General features: G+C 47.2%; 1 protein-coding gene across 1 annotated transcript in view; it reads right to left on the bottom strand.

The window, feature by feature from the left end:
* RTTN (rotatin) overlaps nt 1-22,313 on the bottom strand; it is a 96,860-nt gene that overhangs the window by 40,615 nt on the left and 33,932 nt on the right. Inside the window, exons 21-31 of the mRNA XM_075532648.1 lie at nt 21,958-22,075; nt 16,720-16,816; nt 15,759-15,827; nt 15,261-15,449; nt 14,230-14,469; nt 13,759-13,903; nt 9,216-9,370; nt 7,571-7,790; nt 3,099-3,227; nt 2,554-2,661; nt 706-864 (exon numbers count right to left, since the gene is read on the bottom strand). Coding sequence (XP_075388763.1) covers nt 706-864; nt 2,554-2,661; nt 3,099-3,227; nt 7,571-7,790; nt 9,216-9,370; nt 13,759-13,903; nt 14,230-14,469; nt 15,261-15,449; nt 15,759-15,827; nt 16,720-16,816; nt 21,958-22,075 — 1,629 coding nt within the window. The remainder of the gene's footprint in view (nt 1-705; nt 865-2,553; nt 2,662-3,098; nt 3,228-7,570; nt 7,791-9,215; nt 9,371-13,758; nt 13,904-14,229; nt 14,470-15,260; nt 15,450-15,758; nt 15,828-16,719; nt 16,817-21,957; nt 22,076-22,313) is intronic.

The raw sequence follows: 22,313 nt of genomic DNA, 5'->3' as shown, positions 1-22,313 counted from the left end.
ATGCTACCATGAAAAAATATATATATCTCCCATTCCATATCAAAGTGATAAATTGTCTTCTTACTTGGTCTAGCTCCCCTACTCATTTTAACACCCTTTCTTATGTTTAAGGGAAATAACCAAGGTCTGAAGATTGGCGATCACTTGTCAGTTTTGCTGCACTTAGCGCAGTTGTTTGCACATGCGTTTGACACCTAAGATTGCATCTGATTGGCTGGGTTTTAAGTGACGGGATTGATAGGCTTATGTCTATTTTTTTAATGCCATGCAATCTACCCACACTACATTTGCAATCGACTAGTAGATCATGATCGATGTATTGAGCACCCCTGCTATAAGCCCTACAAAGATTATTTTCAGCACCTTATCTTAACAAGGAGCCCCTAATAGTGCAGAGGGTTAAACTTTGAGCTGCCACCTACAAGGTTGGTAGTTCAACCTCACCAACTGCTCCGAGGGGGGAAGATGAGACTGTCTGCTCCCAGAAAGATGGAGTCCCATTGGGTCACCAGGAGTCAGAATCAACAACTTGATGGCAGGGGTCTGGTTTTTGTTCATTAATCTTAACTCAGCTTCACATACATGAACAACTGGCAAAACTAGAGGAACATGAAAGGGGTTTTCTCTGGGAATGCCTGTGGGGGTTGGCAGGCCAGCTGGAGTTGGACAGGTCTCTCTGAGGCAGAGGCGGACGCACCCACCTACCTCCCGGCGCACCATGCTGCATTCTGATGGGTCCAGCAGGATGTTCATAACGGTTCCCCAGAGGCCTCCGGAGATGTTCTGACAACTGTTGGCCAAGGCTGCACAGCCAGCTTCCAGGGTGGTCAGTGCCGCACCCAGCGCCAGAGAGGTGAATCTCACCTGGGCAGGTCACAGAGAAGAGCGGTCAAGTCTGAGGACCCACTTCCACAGGGGTCAGTATTCCTTCTCCAGCAGATGGGACTGTGCTTTTGTAACTATGGCCTTGGGGTGGGCAGCCCAGGGCACAGGAACAATTAGAGAGGGCAGTGTCATATATGTTCACGAATAAAGAAAAACCCCATGCCATGGTTCAAGAAAGCAAAACAGCCCCCCCACTCTGGAAATAAAAACTCAACTATCACAGAATTCAAACCCAACGATGATTGAGAGAGATTCTAAATGACATCTCAAGAGCCCTTTTTTAAGGAAAAGTATGGGCGCTAGCTCTTTAAGAGCCCCCTACACTAACTGTTCTTAAAGGGGGCCTATGTTTGTGAGCTGCTGTTCCTGTTTTGAATTGTTTCTTCCAAGGGAGTGGTTTAAAATCCCTTCGAAACAAGGTAACTGAATTATCATTTGCCAAAGCATAAATTACTAGCATCTTAAGAGAGAAATGTTTCAGAACAAGATTGGTTTCCTATAATATGCTCTCGGTTCAATTGATGCGTTTTCATGAAGCTCTGAATGCCGATCCAAATCTCTCAATTCACTGGCAGCTGGAGTGAACAAAACACCCCATAGTCTTAGAGTGGTCAGCTCAGAGGCCGAGCACCCCATGCCTAAAGGAGGACCCCGACCCTTCTGAGTTCAAATCAAACGAAGTTTCAATAATTCCAGGCTTTGATTTCAGTAAGGCATCATCATTTCTCACTAGAAACTAGTCAGCACAGGGCTAAGACAGAAAAATTCATTAGTGGTACTACATTTTCCATTATGCTGTGCTAAGTGGCACTTGGTTTTATGACTCACAGTTCCCATCTAACCTTCTGAACCTTATAACTTTCTGGGCCTCTCCGACAATCTCTCACTGCTCTTTCTTTTTTTTAACAATTTATTGGGGCTCATACAATTCTTATCACAGTTCATACATATACATACAACAATTGTATAAAGCACATCTGTACAGTCTTTGCCCTAATCATTTTTTTCTCCTCTTTTCTTTTTTTACATTTTATTAGGGACTCATACAACTCTTATCACAATCCATACATATACATACATCAATTGTATAAAGCACATCCATACATTCCCCGCCCCAATCATTCTCAAAGCATTTGCTCTCCACTTAAGCCCTTTGCATCAGGTCCTCTTTTTTTTTCCCCCTCCCTCCCCTTTCCCCCCTCCCTCATGTGCCCTTGGTAATTTATACATCGTTATTTTATCAAATCTTGCCCTATCCGGAATCTTCCTTCCCCCCTTCTCTGCTGTCCCTCTCCCAGGGAAGAGGTCACATGTGGATCCTTGTAATCAGTTCCCCCTTTCCAACCCACTCACCCTCCACTCTCCCAGCATCGCCCCTCACACCCTTGGTCCTGAAGGTATCATCCACCCTGGATTCCCTGTACCTCCAGCCCTCATATGTACCAGTGTACAGCCTCTGTCCTACCCAGCCCTGCAAGCTAGAATTCGGATCATGGTAGTTGGGGGGAGGCTCTCACTGCTCTTTCTCAAAGAACTTTCTGCTTCTGTATTTTCCATCTGCCCTCTAGTGAATCCCACTGAAAGGTGGTGCACAAAATACAAGGCACTGAAGCTGTGGCAGGCCTGCTGTGGGCTGTGCCGGGCTGGCAGGACCCCCTGCCCACTGACCTCTGGGTCCCGATCCACCCACAGCGGGATCAGCCAGGCCAAGCCCTGCTGTGTAGACACCAGCTCTTCACTGTGGCCAAGGGGCAGAAACCACAGGGACATCCAGTCCTACAACGAGAAAGGGCAGTGGACACACTTGAGGCGGGTGTCACTGGGTGAAACGGAGTGATGGTGCATGGCTTCATCCAAGGCCTCCAGCAGAAGAAGACTCTGGTGAAAACTGGGCTGGGCTAAAATCTCAGCTGCTCCTAAAAATTACAGAGAACATGTTCTCTCCAGAACAGCTCTTCAATCCAACAATTTAAACAAAACGTGGTCTGATCTAGTGAATGGAGAGATTTCAGGAAAAAAAAATGAATAAAATATTAACTTAGACCAGGTCTAATCAAATCCAGTTGTAATGTGCAACTTGGGTGAAAGAAAAGTTGAGGGAGATGTTTTCATGTGAAGAGCCTCTGGGACTCATGATTATGCTCACCCGTGCCACAGCATGGGCACTCACACGTATACACACACACGCACACGTGCTCCACTGCCCCACTCACCGAGCCTCGGGCCTGGGTCATCATCTCATGGGACAAATGCAGCAGGCACAGCACAGCGCTCTTGGTGACGCCCTTCCCCATGAAGGACATGGCGTTCCCTCCTCGCTCCACGTAGAACGAGCTGATCACCTGGGGATCAAGTGTCATCGGTGAGGGATGGCACCCTACTCCCTGGTGTCAGCCCCAGGAAGCAGGCCTGCGTGCAGAGTAGCCTTCCCTTCGAGGGGCACAGAAGCTGCCTGGCGTCCTCCGAGGGCCTCCAGCAACAGAGTCCATGAGTTACAAGATGTCCCATTGGGCTGTATCTTGCTGGTAGTCAGGCCACGAAGTACATGCTAACACAGTGAAACAGGCACTGCCCACAAGGACAGAGGTGTAAGTTAATATGCCCCCCACTGATGAATAATATCTATTTCTATAACATGCTGAAGGCACCCTGGTGACTCAGTGGTTACACGTTGGGCTGTAACCATGAAGTCAGCAGTTAGAAACCACCAGCTGCTCCTCGGTAAAAAGACAGGTCTTTCTGCTCTGCAGAGTCAGTCTCAGAAACGCACAAGGGCAGCTCTACCCTGTCTACAGGGGAGCTACGAGTTGGCGTGAACTAGATGGCATTGAGTTGTTTTTATATAACATGATGAAGTATGTGGTGATTGTTTACATTGCTGGACTTCAGCATTTTCCCTCTCACATACCTCAGGGATTTTACAGTTTCCCTCCAAAAAACAGCATCAGGCATGCATCCGATCGGGCCCCCAAACAGGCAGTGGCTGACTGAAATGTCTGTGCATGTGGTCAGAATATGTGACAAAACTGCAGGAAGAGCAAGAGGCCCCCTAACCTACTACACTGTTGAAAAAGAACAAGTAGCAGGACTTACACCTCCGGGTATTAAACCATACCACATAGAAACAATAACCGAAACAGTTGGCACGGTTGTAATAACAGACAGCTACATGGACCAAACAAAAGTCCACAAGCAAACCCACACTTCTGTGTTCCACTAAATTTTGACCAAGAAAAGAAGAGTGTCTTCCATAAATGGTGTGTGGAAACTATATTTCCAGAGGCAAGAAAATGAGAGGGCACTCATGCCTCACATCATGTACAAAACCAAACTTTCCAGCTATACAGGTCCTACACAGGCACCCTGAAACCATAAAATTCCAAGGAGAAAAAGCAGGGACAACATTGCCAGCCTTGGTCTATCTCAGCATTCTCAACCTGTGGGTCAAGACCCCTTTGGGGTCGCCTAAGACCATTGGAAAACACATAAATATTTCACAATATATAATTACATATTGTTTTGTGATTAATCACTATGCTTTAATTATGTTCAATTATTTTCAATTCACACCAATGAAAATACATTCTACATGTCAGATATTTACATTAAGATTCATAACAGTAACAAAGTTACAGTTATGAAGTAGCAATGAAAACAATTTTGTGGTTGGGGGTCACCACAACATGAGGAACTGTATGAAAGGGTCGCGGCATTAGGAAGGTTGAGAACCACTGGTCTAGCTTTTAACAAGGCATTATCTTTTGGGTACCAAAACTGAAAACCAAGAGACAAAATCAATAAATGGGACCTCCTAAAAATTAAGAAATCTTGGTCCTCAAAAGACTGCAAAAAATGTGAAGAGACTCAACTGACTGGGAGGGTATCTTTGGAACCACATATCTCGACAAAATCTAATAACCAAAATATTGATATAACATACACAAAGTAACAAGATGACAACTGATAAAATGGGCAAAAGCAAACCACAGTTCAGCTCAGCTACACTCGTCTTGAACATTAAACTCTTTTAAGGAGTCTCTCTATGGGCTTAGGGTGACCACCGCAGCCGGAAATAGAGGAAACTTGTGGAGCAGCAAGGTGGTGTCGTCGATGGATGAGGAGCACTGTGGAAAGGGGCGTACGACAAAGTCCACACACGCCAAAGCCGATCGTGCAGGTCATGAAATGGTGCGTGTGAACTGGGGCATATGCTGCTATGGATCTTCTCAAAACCAGCAGCTGAACCAATTAAAATTAGAGACAGATTTTAATAAAACCAACTTTGGGACTATTTCTCTATATACAAACCATTTCTGCATCCCTCCTGCTTTCTCACAAACGAGGGCTTTGTGTGCACTGAGGGCCAAGGACCGGGTAACAAGCAGCTCAGGAGCTCTGTAACTCTTCAACAAAAGCATCTGAAGCGACAGAGACCCAGGCAATTCGCACTTTTCCAGAAAAAAAGGATGCTGATGATGTTCACTTGCCAACAGATTTTTTAAGAGGAAAAAATGTTTTTATCCAAAGCAATTAAAACTACTTGCTATCTACACTCGTCCAACAGAGATTTCAATCTAGCCATCCTTGGACCCCACGTGCTTTTGTTCATCACAGGATCCTTTGATGTAGGCCCTTTTATCTCCTCATCGTCTGCTTTCAGTTGCAGGTTTTTTGTTTTTCAGATCATGCAGCAGAGCAGATTTTAAAAAGAGAAAGCATAAAGCATGTTAGCCACAGCTTATTTAACAAAATCGATTTATTCATACATCACTGGGCCTTTGATCTGAACCAGAATGTTCACAAAGCAGAATCTTAACTGCCTGAAATGGGAAGCAAGAGTGGCGGTGGGTTAGCAGCTGGAGTGCTGGCCGAGGATGCTACAAGGGCTGTAGTATAATGTTCCATCTATACGTTGTAACTTGTGAAATTTTCCATAAGTAAAAGTTTAGATTTCAGAAACCACTTATTTTTAAGTATGTAGAAGCATAGGGCGAGGTCCACTAGCATTTAAACCCTACACCTGAGCCATCTAGCACACGCCTGGTAAGTCAGTCAGACTTTCACCTGGCCAGCATTTTGCACTCCCGTAAACAGTCTCAGAAAGCTACAGGGGCGGTTCCAGCCTGTTCTTTAGGGTCACTGTGAGTCAGCATCAACTCAATGACAGAGAGATTTGCGTGGGTCATTTCTATGTAAATGTTTCAACAACAACAAAACAGGAGCCCCTTTCTAAAATGGCCTGTGGTGCTGACTGCATAACTCTTCATAATGTAATCAAACGATCGAATTGTATGATATGTGAAAAAAACGCCAATAAAATGATCTCAGAGAGAGGCCCCAGGCCAGCAAGCCCTCGTCCTCAGGGACCCAGCTCCATCCAGCCTTCAGTGTGAGGTCCACTTTGCGGCTCCTATGTGCTAAGGCTAAGCGAGACCTTCCCCTGCTGGCCGCCTGGTCACACCCCAGAAACAATACCCTTTAGATCTGGCCTGAAGCCTTTGGAGCTGAGTCACTATCAAAGTCTATCAGGCTGTTTCAATAACCCATTCTCAGCCACAAAAGCCACTGTTCTGCCCCAAAGTTCACTCTGCAGAATTCCAGGGGTCTGATGTGAGAGGTGGGCCTGCCTTTCACAAGGGAACTACTTCACTGAGTGAGAAACAATGAAGCGAATCGCATGGGCTCTGGTTTTAAACAGCCAGTGAATTTAGTTCACAATGAAGAAAGAGCCTGGCTTCGCTTCTAAGCAGCCATGGAAGAAGGCCCCAGGTGAGCGGAAGGGGATTCTGGCATCATTTCGATCAGAATTGGCCAGTGCCTCTGGTTTCAGTGCAGTCATGCCGACAGGAGGCACTTGAGATGGTTACAAGTCTGGAGCAAAGCGCTGCTTATGCCAAGTCACTATCGGAGACCCAGGTTTTGCCCAATGGTGGACATCACAAAGGAGGGTGTGCCTTATAGCCAGGCCCCGTGGATATTAGACCCCGGATTCTATTACCTCAAAGAGGGCCATCTGTCTGTCCCCTCTCCTTCGTATTGAACACAAAGTACTTTGATCTCCCACAACGTGAACTAGGTGGCTTTCATTTCCGATCCCTGAAGATCATGGAATCTGAAGTCTCTACCCCTACAGTTTTGTAAGCGGGGCCCTGCTGGTCACTTCTAAACGCGAACCAGCCTGGCTGCTGCTTCGCTACCTGTGGCTGCAGGGTTTGCACATCAATGTGGGAGAGAGGACTGCCTGAGAGGTGATGAACAGAGGAGAGAGGTAGGAGGTTCTGTTTGAGGGTGGCCTGCTGGTGGTGTGAATGACAGGAGGGGAAGTGGAGAACAAGACCAGCCCACGTCCAGATTGCTCAGGTCCACATATCAACCCGCTCAGCTCACCTTCCAGAATCTAGCTCTCCCCTATCCCCCGCTGTCCCCCACCCCCATAAGAATCTCTGCTGAAGCCCAGGGTGGTAAGGCTCCAGGGCAGCGAGGCTCCAGGGAAGACAGAGAGAAAGCCTCGGCCCTTACAGACCCAGACGGGCATTTACTGTACAAATGCCCCTTGCCCCAAATGGCAGTGACACAAAGAGCAGGACGCCAAGGCACCCGGTCACAGTGCCTGCCCCGGGCGGTGCCGGCAGGCAGGAAGTCAGCGCCAGCAGTGGATAGAGCAACCCTGTCCATGGTTACATACCTCGAGGAGCCCGGACAAGTACTTGGCACAAATGTCCAACGGCTTGGTCAGTGGCGAGTGGGCGCTCCAGCCCGGAGTGGCGGTGAGGTGCGCCATGCCCCGCAGGGTCCGCTCCAGAGAAGGCAGGCCGTAGAAGTGGGGGGCGTCGGTCACACGCAGGCACTGCAGCAGCCTCAGCGCCAGCTGCGTGTGGAAGACGCAGAGCAGCTCCCGGCATTTCCTACACAGGGCATAACAGTCAGCTCCCTCACTGGCCACAGAGGGCAGAGCTGGGTGTGGACGGCAGGAAGGATGCCCCCGAGAACTAGACTTGCAAGCAAACAGCAGTGGGAAGACTGAGCCAAGCCGGGAGTGCTAGGGGACCAACCGGGCAGTGGCCTTTTGAGACATCAGTGAACATAGGCATGGCCACCTAATAATAAACCCAACACCTGGCCATCCTGTCAATGCCGCCGCATAGCGACCCTATAGTACAGGGTAGACGGCCCCACGAGTCTCCGAGACTGTTCACTCCTTATGGGAGTAGAAAGCCTCATTTCCTACAGTGAGGCACCTGGTAGTTTCAAACTGCAGACCTTTTGGTTAGCAGCCCATTACGTAACCACTACACCACCATAGGAAAAACAGCATCAGACAAGCCAGCGATTCCATGCTTGCACACACTTGTATGCAGACGCTCGGAGCAGCCACAGGTACAAGCATCTCCAATGCCCCCAAGGCCTGGCTGGGGAAACAAGCTGCTGTCTGCGCTCGACCAGTCCTCAGGGAAGCAAGCACAGACCTCGGTGCACCCTGAGCCTCACAGCAGGATGCTGAGTACCACAAACCCATCAGTCACAGCCCAGGCCAACCCACAGAGGTGGGGAGCAGAGGATGCCAGGCTGCTCAGGGGAAGGGAGACACGACTTCTTACGGGGGCAAAAGAAATAGTCTGGAATCGGGGGGTGGGGGGATGCAGTTGCAGGTGTTGCACAGCATTATGAATTAACGAAAATCCCTCAGACCCATTTTGAAATGGTTTGGTAAATATTGTCTTAAAATAATTTTTAGTTAGATGGTAACTGAAGATATGCATTTGAGAATCAACTAGTCAAAAATACTTAGTAAAGTTCTACAAATGGTTATGACTGCCTGGGTAGGTGCATGGGAATTGAAGAGCGTTCAAAGTACTGACCTCCACAGAACATCATCAGTGTGAGTGTGTATGTGTGTTGTGCAGTGTGGGGAGCGGAAGGGTGTGGTATATAGGAAATGAGTATTGGGAGGGTGGGGGAATGTGGGTATGAGTGAGGTGGGTGTATGTGGCTGGGTGGCTGTCAAAGACGAGAAGTCTGTCTGTAACAGAGTTTCTATGGAAACAAAGAATAACGGACTAACAAAACCTATTACTGAAGTCTTCACTCCTCCTAACCCTATAACACCGAGCACGACGTTTTTGTAACATTTAATTAAATGTATATACTCATACATATATATATAGATAACTATGAAAGTAAAGAATAAAAACAACAAAAATATTTTCCTGAAATTAAAAATTCAAGCATTATACGGCTAATTTGAATGAGGAATGCAGAAGACTTTGGACAGAAGAAAACTCAGCTCCAGAAGCACTCAGTGTCCAAGCCTCCAGCACCCCGGATTGTACCTGTCTGTGACGGGCGAGGACGAGAGCAGCAAGGTATTGAAAAGGGTGACCAGCTCCTTCTGAAGTTGCTGCCGGACAGCAGCACGGACATCATCTGAGTCCTCGCTGCCCGATGACTCTGCCGGAACCAGCAGGTCTAGCAGAGGGTTTGGACCCTGAAAAATGAAATTGCAAAAAACATGTTAACCCTCTAATTCACCTGGGTGGCTTCCTATGAAGATGCCTGTTGCACATCATGCTCTGGGCTCACGATGGGGATACTACCCAAGAAACCCTGGTGGTGCACGTGGCTCAGCAGCCAGCTGCTGAGCAACAGGCCAGCAGCTCAAGCCCATCCTGAAGCCCTCCGAGAGAAAAGACCTGGCCCCCAGTGACACCAGCCTGGGCCCTGATAGAAAAGAACTGGTCCATCGAGTCATCACCAATGTGACAGCCGTGCTCGCTAACACTGATCCCTATGTGCTGGGATGGACGGACGGCACCCTACAGTAAGAGGTATCTATGTGACATGTGAGGTACCCTGTCACTACAACAAATACTTTCAACGTTTTAAGAATTAAGAGGAGAGAAAGTAAAGCCATGTTTAAATCCTTGAGCAAGCTGGCAGAGACAAAGGTTTACGGCACAGGGAGCACCTGCACTTGAGAAACCCCCAGGCAATCCTGGGAAGAAACATGGAGCTTTCTACTCCTAGAAAGAATTACATGCTCAGAAACCCACAGGGGAGGTTCTACCCTGTCCTGTGAGTTAGCATCCACTCCAAGGCAGTGGGAATTGGGCAGTGAGCAAATGCTGCGCCCCTCACCCCAACATCCATCTTTCACTTATATGGGAGATACGATGTCCTTAGTATGCCCTCTATCTCCAAGCTATTTCTCGCGATACAGACAGAAGACAGTGGAATTCAGGGATAAATGTCCCCCTGTTGGACAGATGTTCTATAAGAAGTGCCACACCGGAAGGACCTTGGGCCTCTACTCAAGCACTTCCTCAATGCATGAATACTTTCTTTTATTAAATTGGCACTCTACGATGCTCACCCTCCCGATACAACTGCTGAAGCCAAAGCGGGTGAACAAGTAAATATGGTGAAGAAAGCTGATGGTGGCAGGCTATCAAAAGAGATAGTGTCTTGGGTCTTAAAGGCTTGAAGATAAACAAGCGGCCATCTAGCTCAGAAGCAACAAAGCCCACATGGAAGAACACACCAGCCTGTGTGATCGCGTGGTCCCAAAGGGATCAGTTATCAGGCATCAAAGAAAAAAATATCATATCATTGGTTGCACACCTCCACGATACGATCGCCGAAGACAAACGGGTGCATAAGCAAATGTGGCGAAGAAAGCTGATGGTGCCCGGCTATCAAAAGAGATAGTGTCTGGGGTCTTAAAGGCTTGAAGGTGAACAAGCGGCCATCTGCTCAGAAGCAATAAAGCCCACTTGGAAGAAGCACACCAGCCTGTGCAATCATGAGGTGCCAAAGGGACCAGGTATAAGGCATCATGCAAAAAAAAAATTATATATATATATACCATAGTGAATGAAGGGGGAAGTGCAGAGTGGAGACCCAAGGCCCATTTGTCAGCCACTGGAGAGCCCCTCATAGAGGGGTTTAGGAGAGGAGATGGGTCAGTCAGGGTGTGATGTAGTACCGATGAAGAACACAGCTTTCCCCCAGATCCTGGATGCTTCCTCCCCCCAACTACCATGATCCGAATTCTACCTTGCAGGACTGGATAGGGCAGAGGTTGTACACTGGTGCATATGGGAGCTGGAGGCACAGGGAATCCAGGGTGGATGATGCCTTCAGGACCAGGGGTGTGAGGGGCGATGCTGGGAGAGTGGAGGGTGAGTGGGTTGGAAAGGGGGAACTGATTACAATGATCCACATGTGACCTCCTCCCTGGGAGATTGATGGTAGAGAAGGGGGTAAAGGGAGACTCCGGATAGGGCAAGATATGACAAAATAACAATCTATAAATTATCAAGGGCTCATGAGGGAGAGGGGAGCGGGGAGGGAGGGGAAAAAAAAGAGGACCTGATGCAAAGGGCTTAAGTGGAGAGCAAATGCTTTGAAAATGATTAGGGCAAAGAATGTACGGATGTGCTTTATACAATTGATGTATGTATATGTATGGATTGTGATAAGAGTTGTTTGAGCCCCTAATAAAATGTTTAAAAAAAAAAAAAAAGAAGTGCCACACATGAAAATAAAGCTCATCTGGAAGGAATGAAAACAGAGGAAAGAAGAAAGGAAACCACTTGTGAAGGAAAATTTTGCCACAACCATTTGAAAATGGGGTTGTGAAAGCACCGGGCGTAGAGGAGGGGCCTACTGGGACTCAACTGGAGGACACTGCGTTCTTTGGTTTCCATGACAAGGTGCAGTCATAGGGCCATGAAACTACAGAAACACACTTCACCATTTAAAATAACAATGGTCCATCATTTCAAAAATGCATCTCTGGATCAAATGAAGTTCCCAAAGGCTAAAGATGCAGACAAAAATAATGCCTTCAAAGTTATAAAAGGAACTAGGGACAGTGTTCAATACTGAACTGTGTACCCCAAAACCATGTGTCAACTTGGCTGCACCACAAGTCTCAGGATGCGCTGTGGTAGCTAAGAGATAACACCCCAAGAGGAGAGCTGATGGGATCAATCAAGAGGAGGATTAAATTGGGCTGCAATCCCCTTAATCCCCTCACAACCCTGATCCCATGGAAGGGGAGTCTCCCCGGGCTGGAGGTGAAAGGAGAAAGAAATGCCATCCACCCCCCACCCCCTCACACACACACACACAAAAAGGTATCCCGAGAGAGCGCATCCCATGGGCCTGGGTCTCTGCAGTGATACACTATGCACCCCCTAGGCCCAGGCGGATGCTGATGTTAAGACACACGCAGATAGCCAAGGGACACCAGACCCACAGATGTTAAAAGGGGACAAGGACATCCCTGCCGAGCTGACAGAGAGAGACAGCCTTCTCCCCGAGTTCTGACCCTTAGCCTCTTCAACTGTGAGAAGAAACTAGAAACTTGTGAAAGCCACCCTTTGGTACTTTCATCTATAGAAGCACTAGATAACTAAGCTCCAAGGCACTAGATAACTAGTACTAGATAACTAAGCCCCCCCCCCACTAAAAAATAAATTAAATGGATTTTTTTCAAAGCTCTGTATTTAATTTTGCAAAACAGCCTTTATCACCTTCAAAGTACTCTCCATTACACTTAATACATTTGTCAAATCTGCAATTCCATTCTTGGAGGTATGTTTCAAACTCATCTGTTTGGATGGTTGACAGCACCTCCCTCATTTTTTTCTTCCCCTCCCTCCTTTTTTTCTTCACTTCTTCTATGTAGTCAAATTGCTGACCTTTCTTATACCTCTTCATTCATAGAAGCAAAAAGAAGTTGCAGGGAGCGAGGTCAGAGGAATAAGGTGCATGGGACATGAGAAACATGCTGTTTTTTGCCAAACTGTGATCCGTGAGCAGGTGCATTTTCATGGTGGCAAAACCAGTCCCCAATCTGCCACAAATCAGGCCTTTCATATTGCACAGTGTTACACAATCTTTTCAGAATCTCTAAATAGAAAGCTTGATTAGCAGTCTGACCTGGTGGAACGAGCCCTAAATGCACTAGGAGTCCACACTTTCATCCATTTGGGAAGATGAGGTACATCCAGAACAAGGTTTGTCATCAATCGACATTTCACTTCTTTTGAAATGAGAAAACCACTTGTACACTTGAGTGATATCCCATACCAATCTCCTTGTAAGCTGTGTTCAACATCACAACAGTTTCTGCAGCATTTTTCCAGAGCAGGAAACAAAATTTCACAGCCAGATGCTGTTCTCTTAATCGGCCATCACAGGTTGGAGTGAAACTTTTATGAAAAAAATTCACTGTGACTAGAGACCCTTCCCAGGCAACATCACTGGGTGCACTAACTCAGAGCAAGTTGCTCGATGTTGGCCTAGAAAACTCCACCCAGCGAAGCTTTTCCAGTTTTTTTTTGGGTGGGGAGGGTATCCTCTCATACATCGATTGATGTTTGGATTGAGAAATCCCTAAGGTAAAAAATCAAAACCTATACACAGAGAAGTGGCTAAACCTGACTCCATAACCAGAACAAGGTGTAACTAAAACAAATCATTTGACCCCAGATCCTCCATTCCAATCACTTGTCCCCCAGCCTCCATTCATTCCAGTGTTGTGTTTATGTTTCTGGGGGGGGGGGGGGCACGAGACAGATATGAAGGGAGCTATTCTTCAAGGGTGAGGATACAAACTCAAAAACTCACTGCCATTGAGAGAAGCCGACACACAGTGACAAGGACAGCATCGAATTTCCCTGTGGGTTTCTGAGACTAACTCTTTGTGGGCGTAGAAGCCCATCTTTCTCCGCAGTCATAGCATGAGGGGTAGTCAAATATACGTGGTCTGCATAAAAGTCACCCTTTCCCATAATAAGACACTCGTGACTTTTACAAATGAATGGCTTATGAAACCTCATCTCCAAACTCCTTAACAATACTCACCTGCCTCAGGAGTAATTCTAGAATCCAGCTGAGCAACTCCACTGACGAATGTCTCCGCTGCTCCTTCAGCAAGTCGTTTAGGAAATGTATGACATCGATCAGCAGCTTCTCATCTTCCGTGCAGGCAGGAAGCACCTGTAAAAACCTACAACCAAGGCGAACGACACTGACCAAAGTGCTATCGCTTTACAAGGCACGTTGGCACCATCCACCGGGCATGGCGTCTTGACATGCCACTTCACGTGGCACGCAGCCCGCTGCTGAGAGGGATGCAGAGGGGAGGGGGGAGGGGAGGGAAGTTGCTTTCCAGAGCCTGGGCCTAGTGGAAAATGCACATCCCCAGGTAACCACCTAAGACCATGAACTGCCAGAGGGACAGCCAACTCAAGACAGAGAACAGGCAATGTTTTGCAAGGGGAAAAGGACAGTCTCCAACTGTCCTGTAAGGTCTCAGGCACTGCGTCCACTGACCTGTTGAGTGCCATGTGCCAAGCCTGGGACTTCGGGAGGGCTGAGCAGGGGCCGGAGCCACTCTGCAAAGACAGCCGGTCGTTGAGAAGATAGTAGCCCATCCTGGTGATGGCAGCCCGGACGTCCCTGTGGGCAGCAGCCTGCATGATGGCACGCAGGCAGTCCTGCAGCCCGCTGGCCCTGTGTGTGGCTTTCAGAGTCAGACTGTCCTCAGGGGTCAGCTTCAGGGAACCAAGAAACCTGCAGAAAAGAGTAGAAGGCTCCTTCAACAAAAGCACATGTGTGTCTTGGTTATGCAGAAACCTCTCCCCAGCACCAAAGAAAATTTACAGACCTAGCTCATCTTAGTTTACTTTTAATTAAGCATCGTCTCAAATAAGACCAAAGAATATTGTATATCTTCAATATTAGAGCTTAACACCACCATAAACCAAACTCATTGCCATCGAGTCAGTGCTGAATCTGGTTTTCTGAGACTGTAACTGTTTACGGGAGTTGAAAGCCCAGTCTTTCTCCCATGATGCTGCTGGTGGTTCTGCACTGCCAACCATGTGGATCACAGCCCCACGTGTAAGCACAACACCACAGGGCTTCCTGTTACATTGGCACACCTTGTATTTCACTATTCACAGAAATTGTTAGTTTTCGTTATCCATACAAGAAAGAACCGGTAGATTATTTTGTTTAAGAAGTCCTAGACATTCCAAAATAATTACTACCATCACCACCGCAGTGATTGCAATATTCCTTCCTAACGCTTTCTATGGGCTTTCTCTCTACCCTGAACACCTTTTCCTGCTGACGTTCACCTATTAAGTGGCGCGCTCTATCACCTATAAGGCTCTTACATTTGCATTTCCTTATTTGACCCAATGAAGATGTGATCTTCAACTCAAAGTTTGAGTAATGAGCATCTTCAGCAACGATGCAGACCCTAAGGTGGTCACGAAGCGCAAGTGGGATTTAACCTGCCACAGAAACCAGTCTGCCTGGTTCATGGACAGGCTGCTGTCCCTGAGCGAGCAGCTTACTCGGGGGCTCTGTTGGCTGCACCCGTTTGCTTCCACAGATTGTCAATCCCGTGACACCATGACAGGTTCCAAGCTACTCTCAACATATCTGAGACGGGCTTCAGGGCCAAAGTGTCAGCAGACAGGGGCAGGACGATGGCATGCGGACTCACTGCGTGATGGCCTCGGACCAGCACTGGCAGGTGATACCTGGAGAAAGGGACACAGACAGTTACAGATTCCCCAACCCGGTGAAGAGCCAGCGGACACGCACGCACGGCCCTTTCAACCTCCCCACTCCACTGAACATCTACACAAAACGCTGGCCAGGTAAGCAGGACAGGGGCAGAGAGGGCGGCTTTCTGAGCTTCGAAGACGCATGGCCAAGGCTGCATAAACATACCAGAAATGCTGTGATTGGAGGACTCATGTGGAAATGGTGATAAATCACAGGCATGGGTTTCCCTTTCCGTTACGATATTGTGCCCATCAAAAAACTCAAAGAAATTAATACATTACCTTCTAATAACTGACAGAGGCAGACTGAAAACTGAGGGCGAAGCAGGTGTACTGGAAGGATCCAGTGACCTATTTCGAGGGACAGAGGTCAAAAGAAAATAACCACTCTGAAAACCAGCCTTTCATACCAAATATGAGTCACTTCATTGATGACAAACTCAACCCAGAGGTGCAACTGCCCACCTCCAACACGACCTGTGACCCCTGGCTTTGCTCACAGGCAGCAGAGGGTGCCTTTCCACAAGGAGTCCACCCTAGTGTCCACGGAATGAGGGCACTGCAAGGGTAGGCCAACTCCCCAAGGTCTGCATTAACTGGGTTTTATCCTACACACTTTCCCAAAGCCATCAATTTGTAATACAAATAATCAGTAAAGAGAAAGTACACAAAATTAAGGATATAGAATAAAAGTATATTAAAAATCCTGTATTGTATAATTGATGTATGTATATGTATGAACTGTGATAAGAATTGTATGAGCCCCAATAAATTGTTAAAAAAATGATTAGGGCAAATAATGTACAGATGTGCTTTATACAATTGATGTATGTATATGTGTAGATTGTGATAAGAGTTGTATGAGCCCCTAATAAAATGTTTTTAAAAAAAAATCCTGTATTAAAAAATCCCATAAAACACTGCAGTACCGCTAAAATTTTATACTTAGTAGTGTTTAAAATAATAATTGCAGGGTGACGCTTCGGGCAAACGTACTTTTGAATATTGCTTATTTCAACCAAGGTCCCGGCGGCCCTGTGAGCGAGGCACGGGCTGCGATGGCAAGCTGAGCCTGCCTGACTGCCTCGGAAACCCTGCGAAAGTTGCTCTGAGTCAAGAGTGACTCGTAGCAGTGGGTTTGGGGTGTTTTCACAGGCCTAAGTCAGAAATGCCCATTCGCTGCTGTCAGATGCCTTAAATAAACAATTGTTAGGAGTAGAAAACGCAAATTCTCGTTGCTTACCACACGTCCATTCTTGATACTTCATCAAACAACAAAAGACAAAATAATGCTCCTACTTCCGTCACAACAGTACAATCTTCATGGAACAGCAAGGAAACTGAGGACGAGAAGGAAACACAGTTTTAGGAAATAGCTTTACCTGGAAAATGAACAGAGTTCAAATATTAAAAACCCCTGAACTTCCTAAAAATATTGCCAAGATCACCTTTGAGCCTTAAACCAAAAACATCCCCTGAGGTCTTCTGAAAACCAAGCAACAGTGAGAGAGAAACCGAGATGGCAGCTGAGTCAGCCCGCATGCTGTTCCCCCGCAGCAGAGACCTCTGGGGAACCCCTGAAACCCTGGACACAAGCAAAATGGATGATGAGGAATTCAAGTGAACACCAGGTGGAAGGAGAAATGGAACAAAAACGAAAAGAGGAGAGTTGCGTATCAGAGGTGCCCCACTTGTCAGCTGCCTGGCAGCAGGCCCAAGTAAGGAGCACGGGCAGGAATGTCACCGATTCCCCAACAGATGGCAGAGAAACCGCAGACAAAGCCAGAGACTGGGTGGCACTGTCCGGTAAGTGTTGGAATGCTCATTGCTGGGTTGGCCATTCAAACCCCCAGCTGCTCCACGGGAGAATGATGAGGCTGTCTGCTCCTGAACTGAGCTGATAGCAGAGGGAATTACCGCGTGGGAAACTACACAGGGCCACTCGGTGTCCGAATCTTTACAAACAAAATCAATCCGTCTAAACAGCAAAATAAGGAAGGAAAAAGACGCAGTAATGAGTCTGTGCAACAAAGGGAATTCATAGACAAAGTCAGCCCAAAAAAACAGGACCACCAGCAAGACCAGGTAACACAACAACAGCAATGAATCCAAACCTCTGGCTAGTCCCACTTAATTCAAACGGACTGCACGCCCTATCTAGAGACAGAGAGGGGCATAACGTGGGGAAAACATACATGCCCCGTCCACTTGATACCGATGAGAGACATACCTTAGACAAAAAGTCAGACACAAGTTAAAAATCAAGGGATGAAATATAGCAAGCAAGTGCTAAATAAAAAACAAGCAGGAGTAGCAATAATAATTCCAAATAGATTTAAGTCAAATAGATAAGATTAAGTCAAAAGCCACGAATAGCCCACTTGAGAGGAGGGCAAAGGACTTGAACAGAAGTTTCATAGGGACAGAAATCCGAATGGCCAACAAACATATGAGAAAATGTTCCCGATCTTTAGCCATAAGAGAAATGCAAATTAAACAATGAGGTACCACCTGACACCCTCAAAGGTAGCCCAATTCAAAAAATCAGAAAGCAACAAGTGTTGGAGGGGCTGTGGGGAGACAGGAACTCTCATCCACTGCTGGTGGGCCTGTAAGTATGTACAGCCACTATGGAAATCAATCTGGCGATATCTAAAACAGATGGAAATAGAGTTACCATATGACCCAGCAATCCCCCTACTGGGCATATACCCAGAAGAGGCAAGAAACAAACCAAGGCCAGACATCTGTGCTCCAATGTTCATTGCGGCACAGTTCACAACTGCAAGGAGCTGGAAGCAACCCAAATCTCCATCAACTGACAATTGGATTAAAAAACTGTGGTATGTACATACAATGGAGTACTACGCATCACTAAAAAGCAGTGATGAATGTATAAGGCACATAGCGGCATGGGAAGAACTGGAGGAAATCATGCTAAGCGAAGTAAGTCAGGAACAAAAGGACAAGTACAACATGAGCCCGCTGAGGTAAGTTTTAAAAAAAAAAATACAAAAGTGGCATAGGGGAAAAAGCTACTGTATACAAACATTTTTGGGGCCGGGTAGTATGGCAGAGACCAGATCAAAACTAGGGATGCACATGGTAGACAACGGTGGAGGAGGTGGGGGAAAGGAAAACAAAAGGGTGAATATAAGGAAGAAAAGGGGAGTGGGGGCATGGGGCACTAACCCACCCAAGGGGAGGGTATTGTTTATATCTCCACAGGGAAAGTGAGACCAGACTTCAACCCAGTGCCGCAAGGTGTGAATGCAATATCCCAGCGTGGAGTAGGGAACCAGTGGAGAGGTCTGGGAGGCTGGCCCCAGCACCAAAAATTAAGTGGATTCCTGCCCCTCCCCCGAGAAGAATTTGTTTCAAAGGACATTGATTCTGCAGCTCCGGGAGATGGACATATCTGATCAGAGCACACGGGAGCAGATGAAGGGGGAGGAGGAGAGAGTGGAGCACAGCCTGGTCCACCAGGCCGTGAGGATGATGTTCCTGAGTAGAGCAGCCAGTTCACAGAGAGAACAACATGGCTGGCCCCACTATGAGACATGATGCCCTTCAGTGACAGGGGACAGCACCTGAGACACAGTGTGGGAATTGCACCTGACCTGATTCTACCGCAGTGGGGGAGTGCAGCGGAACAGCAAGGGAATGGAGTGGCAAGGTCCCCAGGGAATGCTGAAAGTGGACTTTGGGGCCAGGGCATGGTGCCCCAACAGACTAGACTGGAAAACACTTCTAAGGGCCAACAAACGATCCTTGAACTAACTACAAGCTTTTCTTTCTTGATGTGTTTTGTTTTTTTCCTTTGTCAGTGGTTTGTTGTTGTTGTTTTGTTGTCTGGTTGTATACTGTTGCTTTGTTTTCCTCTGTCTTGTTTTCATGCATGTGATTGTCTCCACAGGTCTGTCTAAATAATACAGGCTGGATGAACTATCTGGAAAAAAAACAACGAGACCGACAGTTCTGGGGGGACTTGTGATAGGGGGAAGTGGGGGGTGGGTAAGGAAGTGGTGTTAACAAACACAGGGAAAAGGGAACAACATGGGACCCAAAATGGGTGAGAGGGGAGTGGCAGGCCTGATAGGGAATGACCAAGGGTAAGGTTACGTAAAGAAGAGGTATACCTGTAAGCCAGGTGGGGACGGAGCATGGTAGTAGGGCAGGAGGAAAGTCAAAGGAGATGGAGGAAAGAGCTAGGAGTCAAGGGGCATTTATGGAGGTCTAGACAAAGACATGTACATGCAAATATATATATGAGGATGGGGAAATAGATCTATGTGCCTATATTTATAGGTTTAGTATTAAGGTGGCGGAAGGACCTTGGGCCTCTACTCAAGCACTCCCTCAATGCATGAATACTTTCTTTTATTAAATTGGCACTCTACGATGCTCACCCTCCCGATACAACTGCTGAAGCCAAAGCGGGTGAACAAGTAAATGTGGTGAAGAAAGCTGATGGTGCCTGGCTATCAAAAGAGATAGTGTCTGGGGTCTTAAAGGCTTGAAGATAAACAAGCGGCCATCTAGCTCAGAAGCAACAAAGCCCACATGGAAGAACACACCAGTCTGTGTGATCGCGTGGTCCCGAAGGGATCAGTTATCAGGTATCAAAGAACAAAATATCATATCATTGGTTGCACACCTCCATGATACGATCGCTAAAGACAAACGGGTGCATAAGCAAATGTGGCGAAGAAAGCTGATGGTGCCCGGCTATCAAAAGAGATAGTGTCTGGGGTCTTAAAGGCTTGAAGGTGAACAAGCGGCCATCTAGCTCAGAAGCAATAAAGCCCACATGGAAGAAGCACACCAGCCTGTGCGATCACGAGGTGCCAAAGGGACCAGGTATAAGGCATCATGCAATATATATACATACATACATACATACATACATACATACATACATACATACATACATACATACCATAGTGAATGAAGGGGGAAGTGCAGAGTGGAGACCCAAAGCCCATTTGTCGGCCACTGGAGATCCCCTCATAGAGGGGTTTAGGAGAGGAGATGGGTCAGTCAGGGTGCGATGTAGTCCGATGAAGAACACAGCTTTCCCCAGGTCCTGGATGCTTCCTCCCCCCAACTACCATGATCCGAATTCTACCTTGCAGGACTGGATGGGGCAGAGGTTGTGCACTGGTGCATGTGGGAGCTGGAGGCACTGGAAGTCCGGGTGGATGATGCCTTCAGGACCAGGGGTGTGAGGGGCAATACTGGGAGAGTAGAGGGTGAGTGGGTTGGAAAGGGGGAACTGATTACAAGGATCCACATGTGACCTCCTCCCTGGGAGACAGACGGCAAAGAAGGTGGGAAAGGGAGACTCCGGATAGGGCAAGATATGACAAAATAACAATCTATAAATTACCAAGGGCTCATGAGGGAGGGGGGAGTGGGGAGCGAGGGGGGAAAAAGAGGACCTGATGCAAGGGGCTTAAGTGGAGAGCAAATGCTTTGAAAATGATTAGGGCAAAGAATGTATGAATGTGCTTTATACAATTGATGTATGTATATGTATGGATTGTGATGAGTTGTATGAGCCCCTAATAAAATGTAAAAAAAAATAAAAAAGGACTGGGGCTTTATATAAAACAGGGTAAATTCACCAATATGATGTAATAATAGTAAATATTTATGTATCCAATCACAGAGCTCCAAAATATTTCAAACACTCCACCAGATTTGACAGAAAAAGAAATAGTGATGAAATCATGTGGCACAGTGCTTGAGGTGTGCAGTTCTAAAGCCCCAGCCGCCCCACAGGAGAAAGGCAGGGCTTCTACCACCTGAAGAGTTACCATCTCAGCAGCTAACGGGGCAGTTCTCCCTGCCCTACAGGGTCTCTGAGTCAGCATTGATTCCTTGGCAGTGAACCTTTTAAAACAAGCCTCACACACACACAAACATACACACAAACTCTTATCAACTTCACTAAAGTGATACTCGAGGCCAGCGACATGATCAGATTCACCAGGGTCAAAAGGCAGGAGAAAACCAGAAAAAGGAACCAGTGCTGGGAAGAGGCTGGATGGCAGCCGGCCAGGTCTGAGCTACCTCCTCAGTGATGGCAGGTGCAGGTGGGTCGGCCCTGAATGACACCATCGCACCAAGGACTGCATGCACAACCACTTGGTTGACATTGCTCCGCCAGCCCCCACCAGTGGAAGATGCACAAACAACGCTGCTGTGTTAGGAATATGCAAACAGTGCTGCCAACCATCAGTATGTAAAGCCTCAGAGTCAACACAGGAGCAGCCCAGCACCCTCTCCATGGAGTCAATTCCGACACACAGGATCCTGTGCAGTTTCCCAGCCTGTAATTCTGTACAGGAGCAAGGATTCCCGTCGTTCTCTCCTGGAGCAGCTGGTGGGTTTGAACCATCAACCTTGCAGTCCAATGCTTAGTGGACAGCGCCACCAGGCACCCTATGCCATGAGGAGCAGAGGTTACTTTCCTCACCTCTGAGTAGCAGGTCCAGGAGGGGCGGCCTCTGTGAGAGGGAGATGCGCAAGGCTGGGTCAGCACACAGCACTTTTCTAAAGAGAGTGAGGCTCGGGGGGATGAGACAGTCTATGGCCTGGCAAGGAAGAAGGGGGAGGGAAAAACAGCAACTGTGATTTCATTTCCGTCCTTCTAACCATGAGATATAGACATTTCATTCTAAGTTTATCACTGTGCCAATGAAATTGTGTGTTAATAAAACCCACATTAAAATTGATTTTTCACTGAGAGCAAGTTTTCTGCTCACACATCCAAGTGGAAATGTCGAGCCGAGTTGCCATCTCGTGAAGGCCTCTTTCAGAAACAGAACACTC

Source organism: Tenrec ecaudatus, chromosome 15 (assembly GCF_050624435.1).
Source record: "Tenrec ecaudatus isolate mTenEca1 chromosome 15, mTenEca1.hap1, whole genome shotgun sequence".
In the NCBI taxonomy this organism is placed as follows: domain Eukaryota; kingdom Metazoa; phylum Chordata; class Mammalia; order Afrosoricida; family Tenrecidae; genus Tenrec; species Tenrec ecaudatus.
This window is presented reverse-complemented; position numbering and strand designations above follow the sequence as displayed.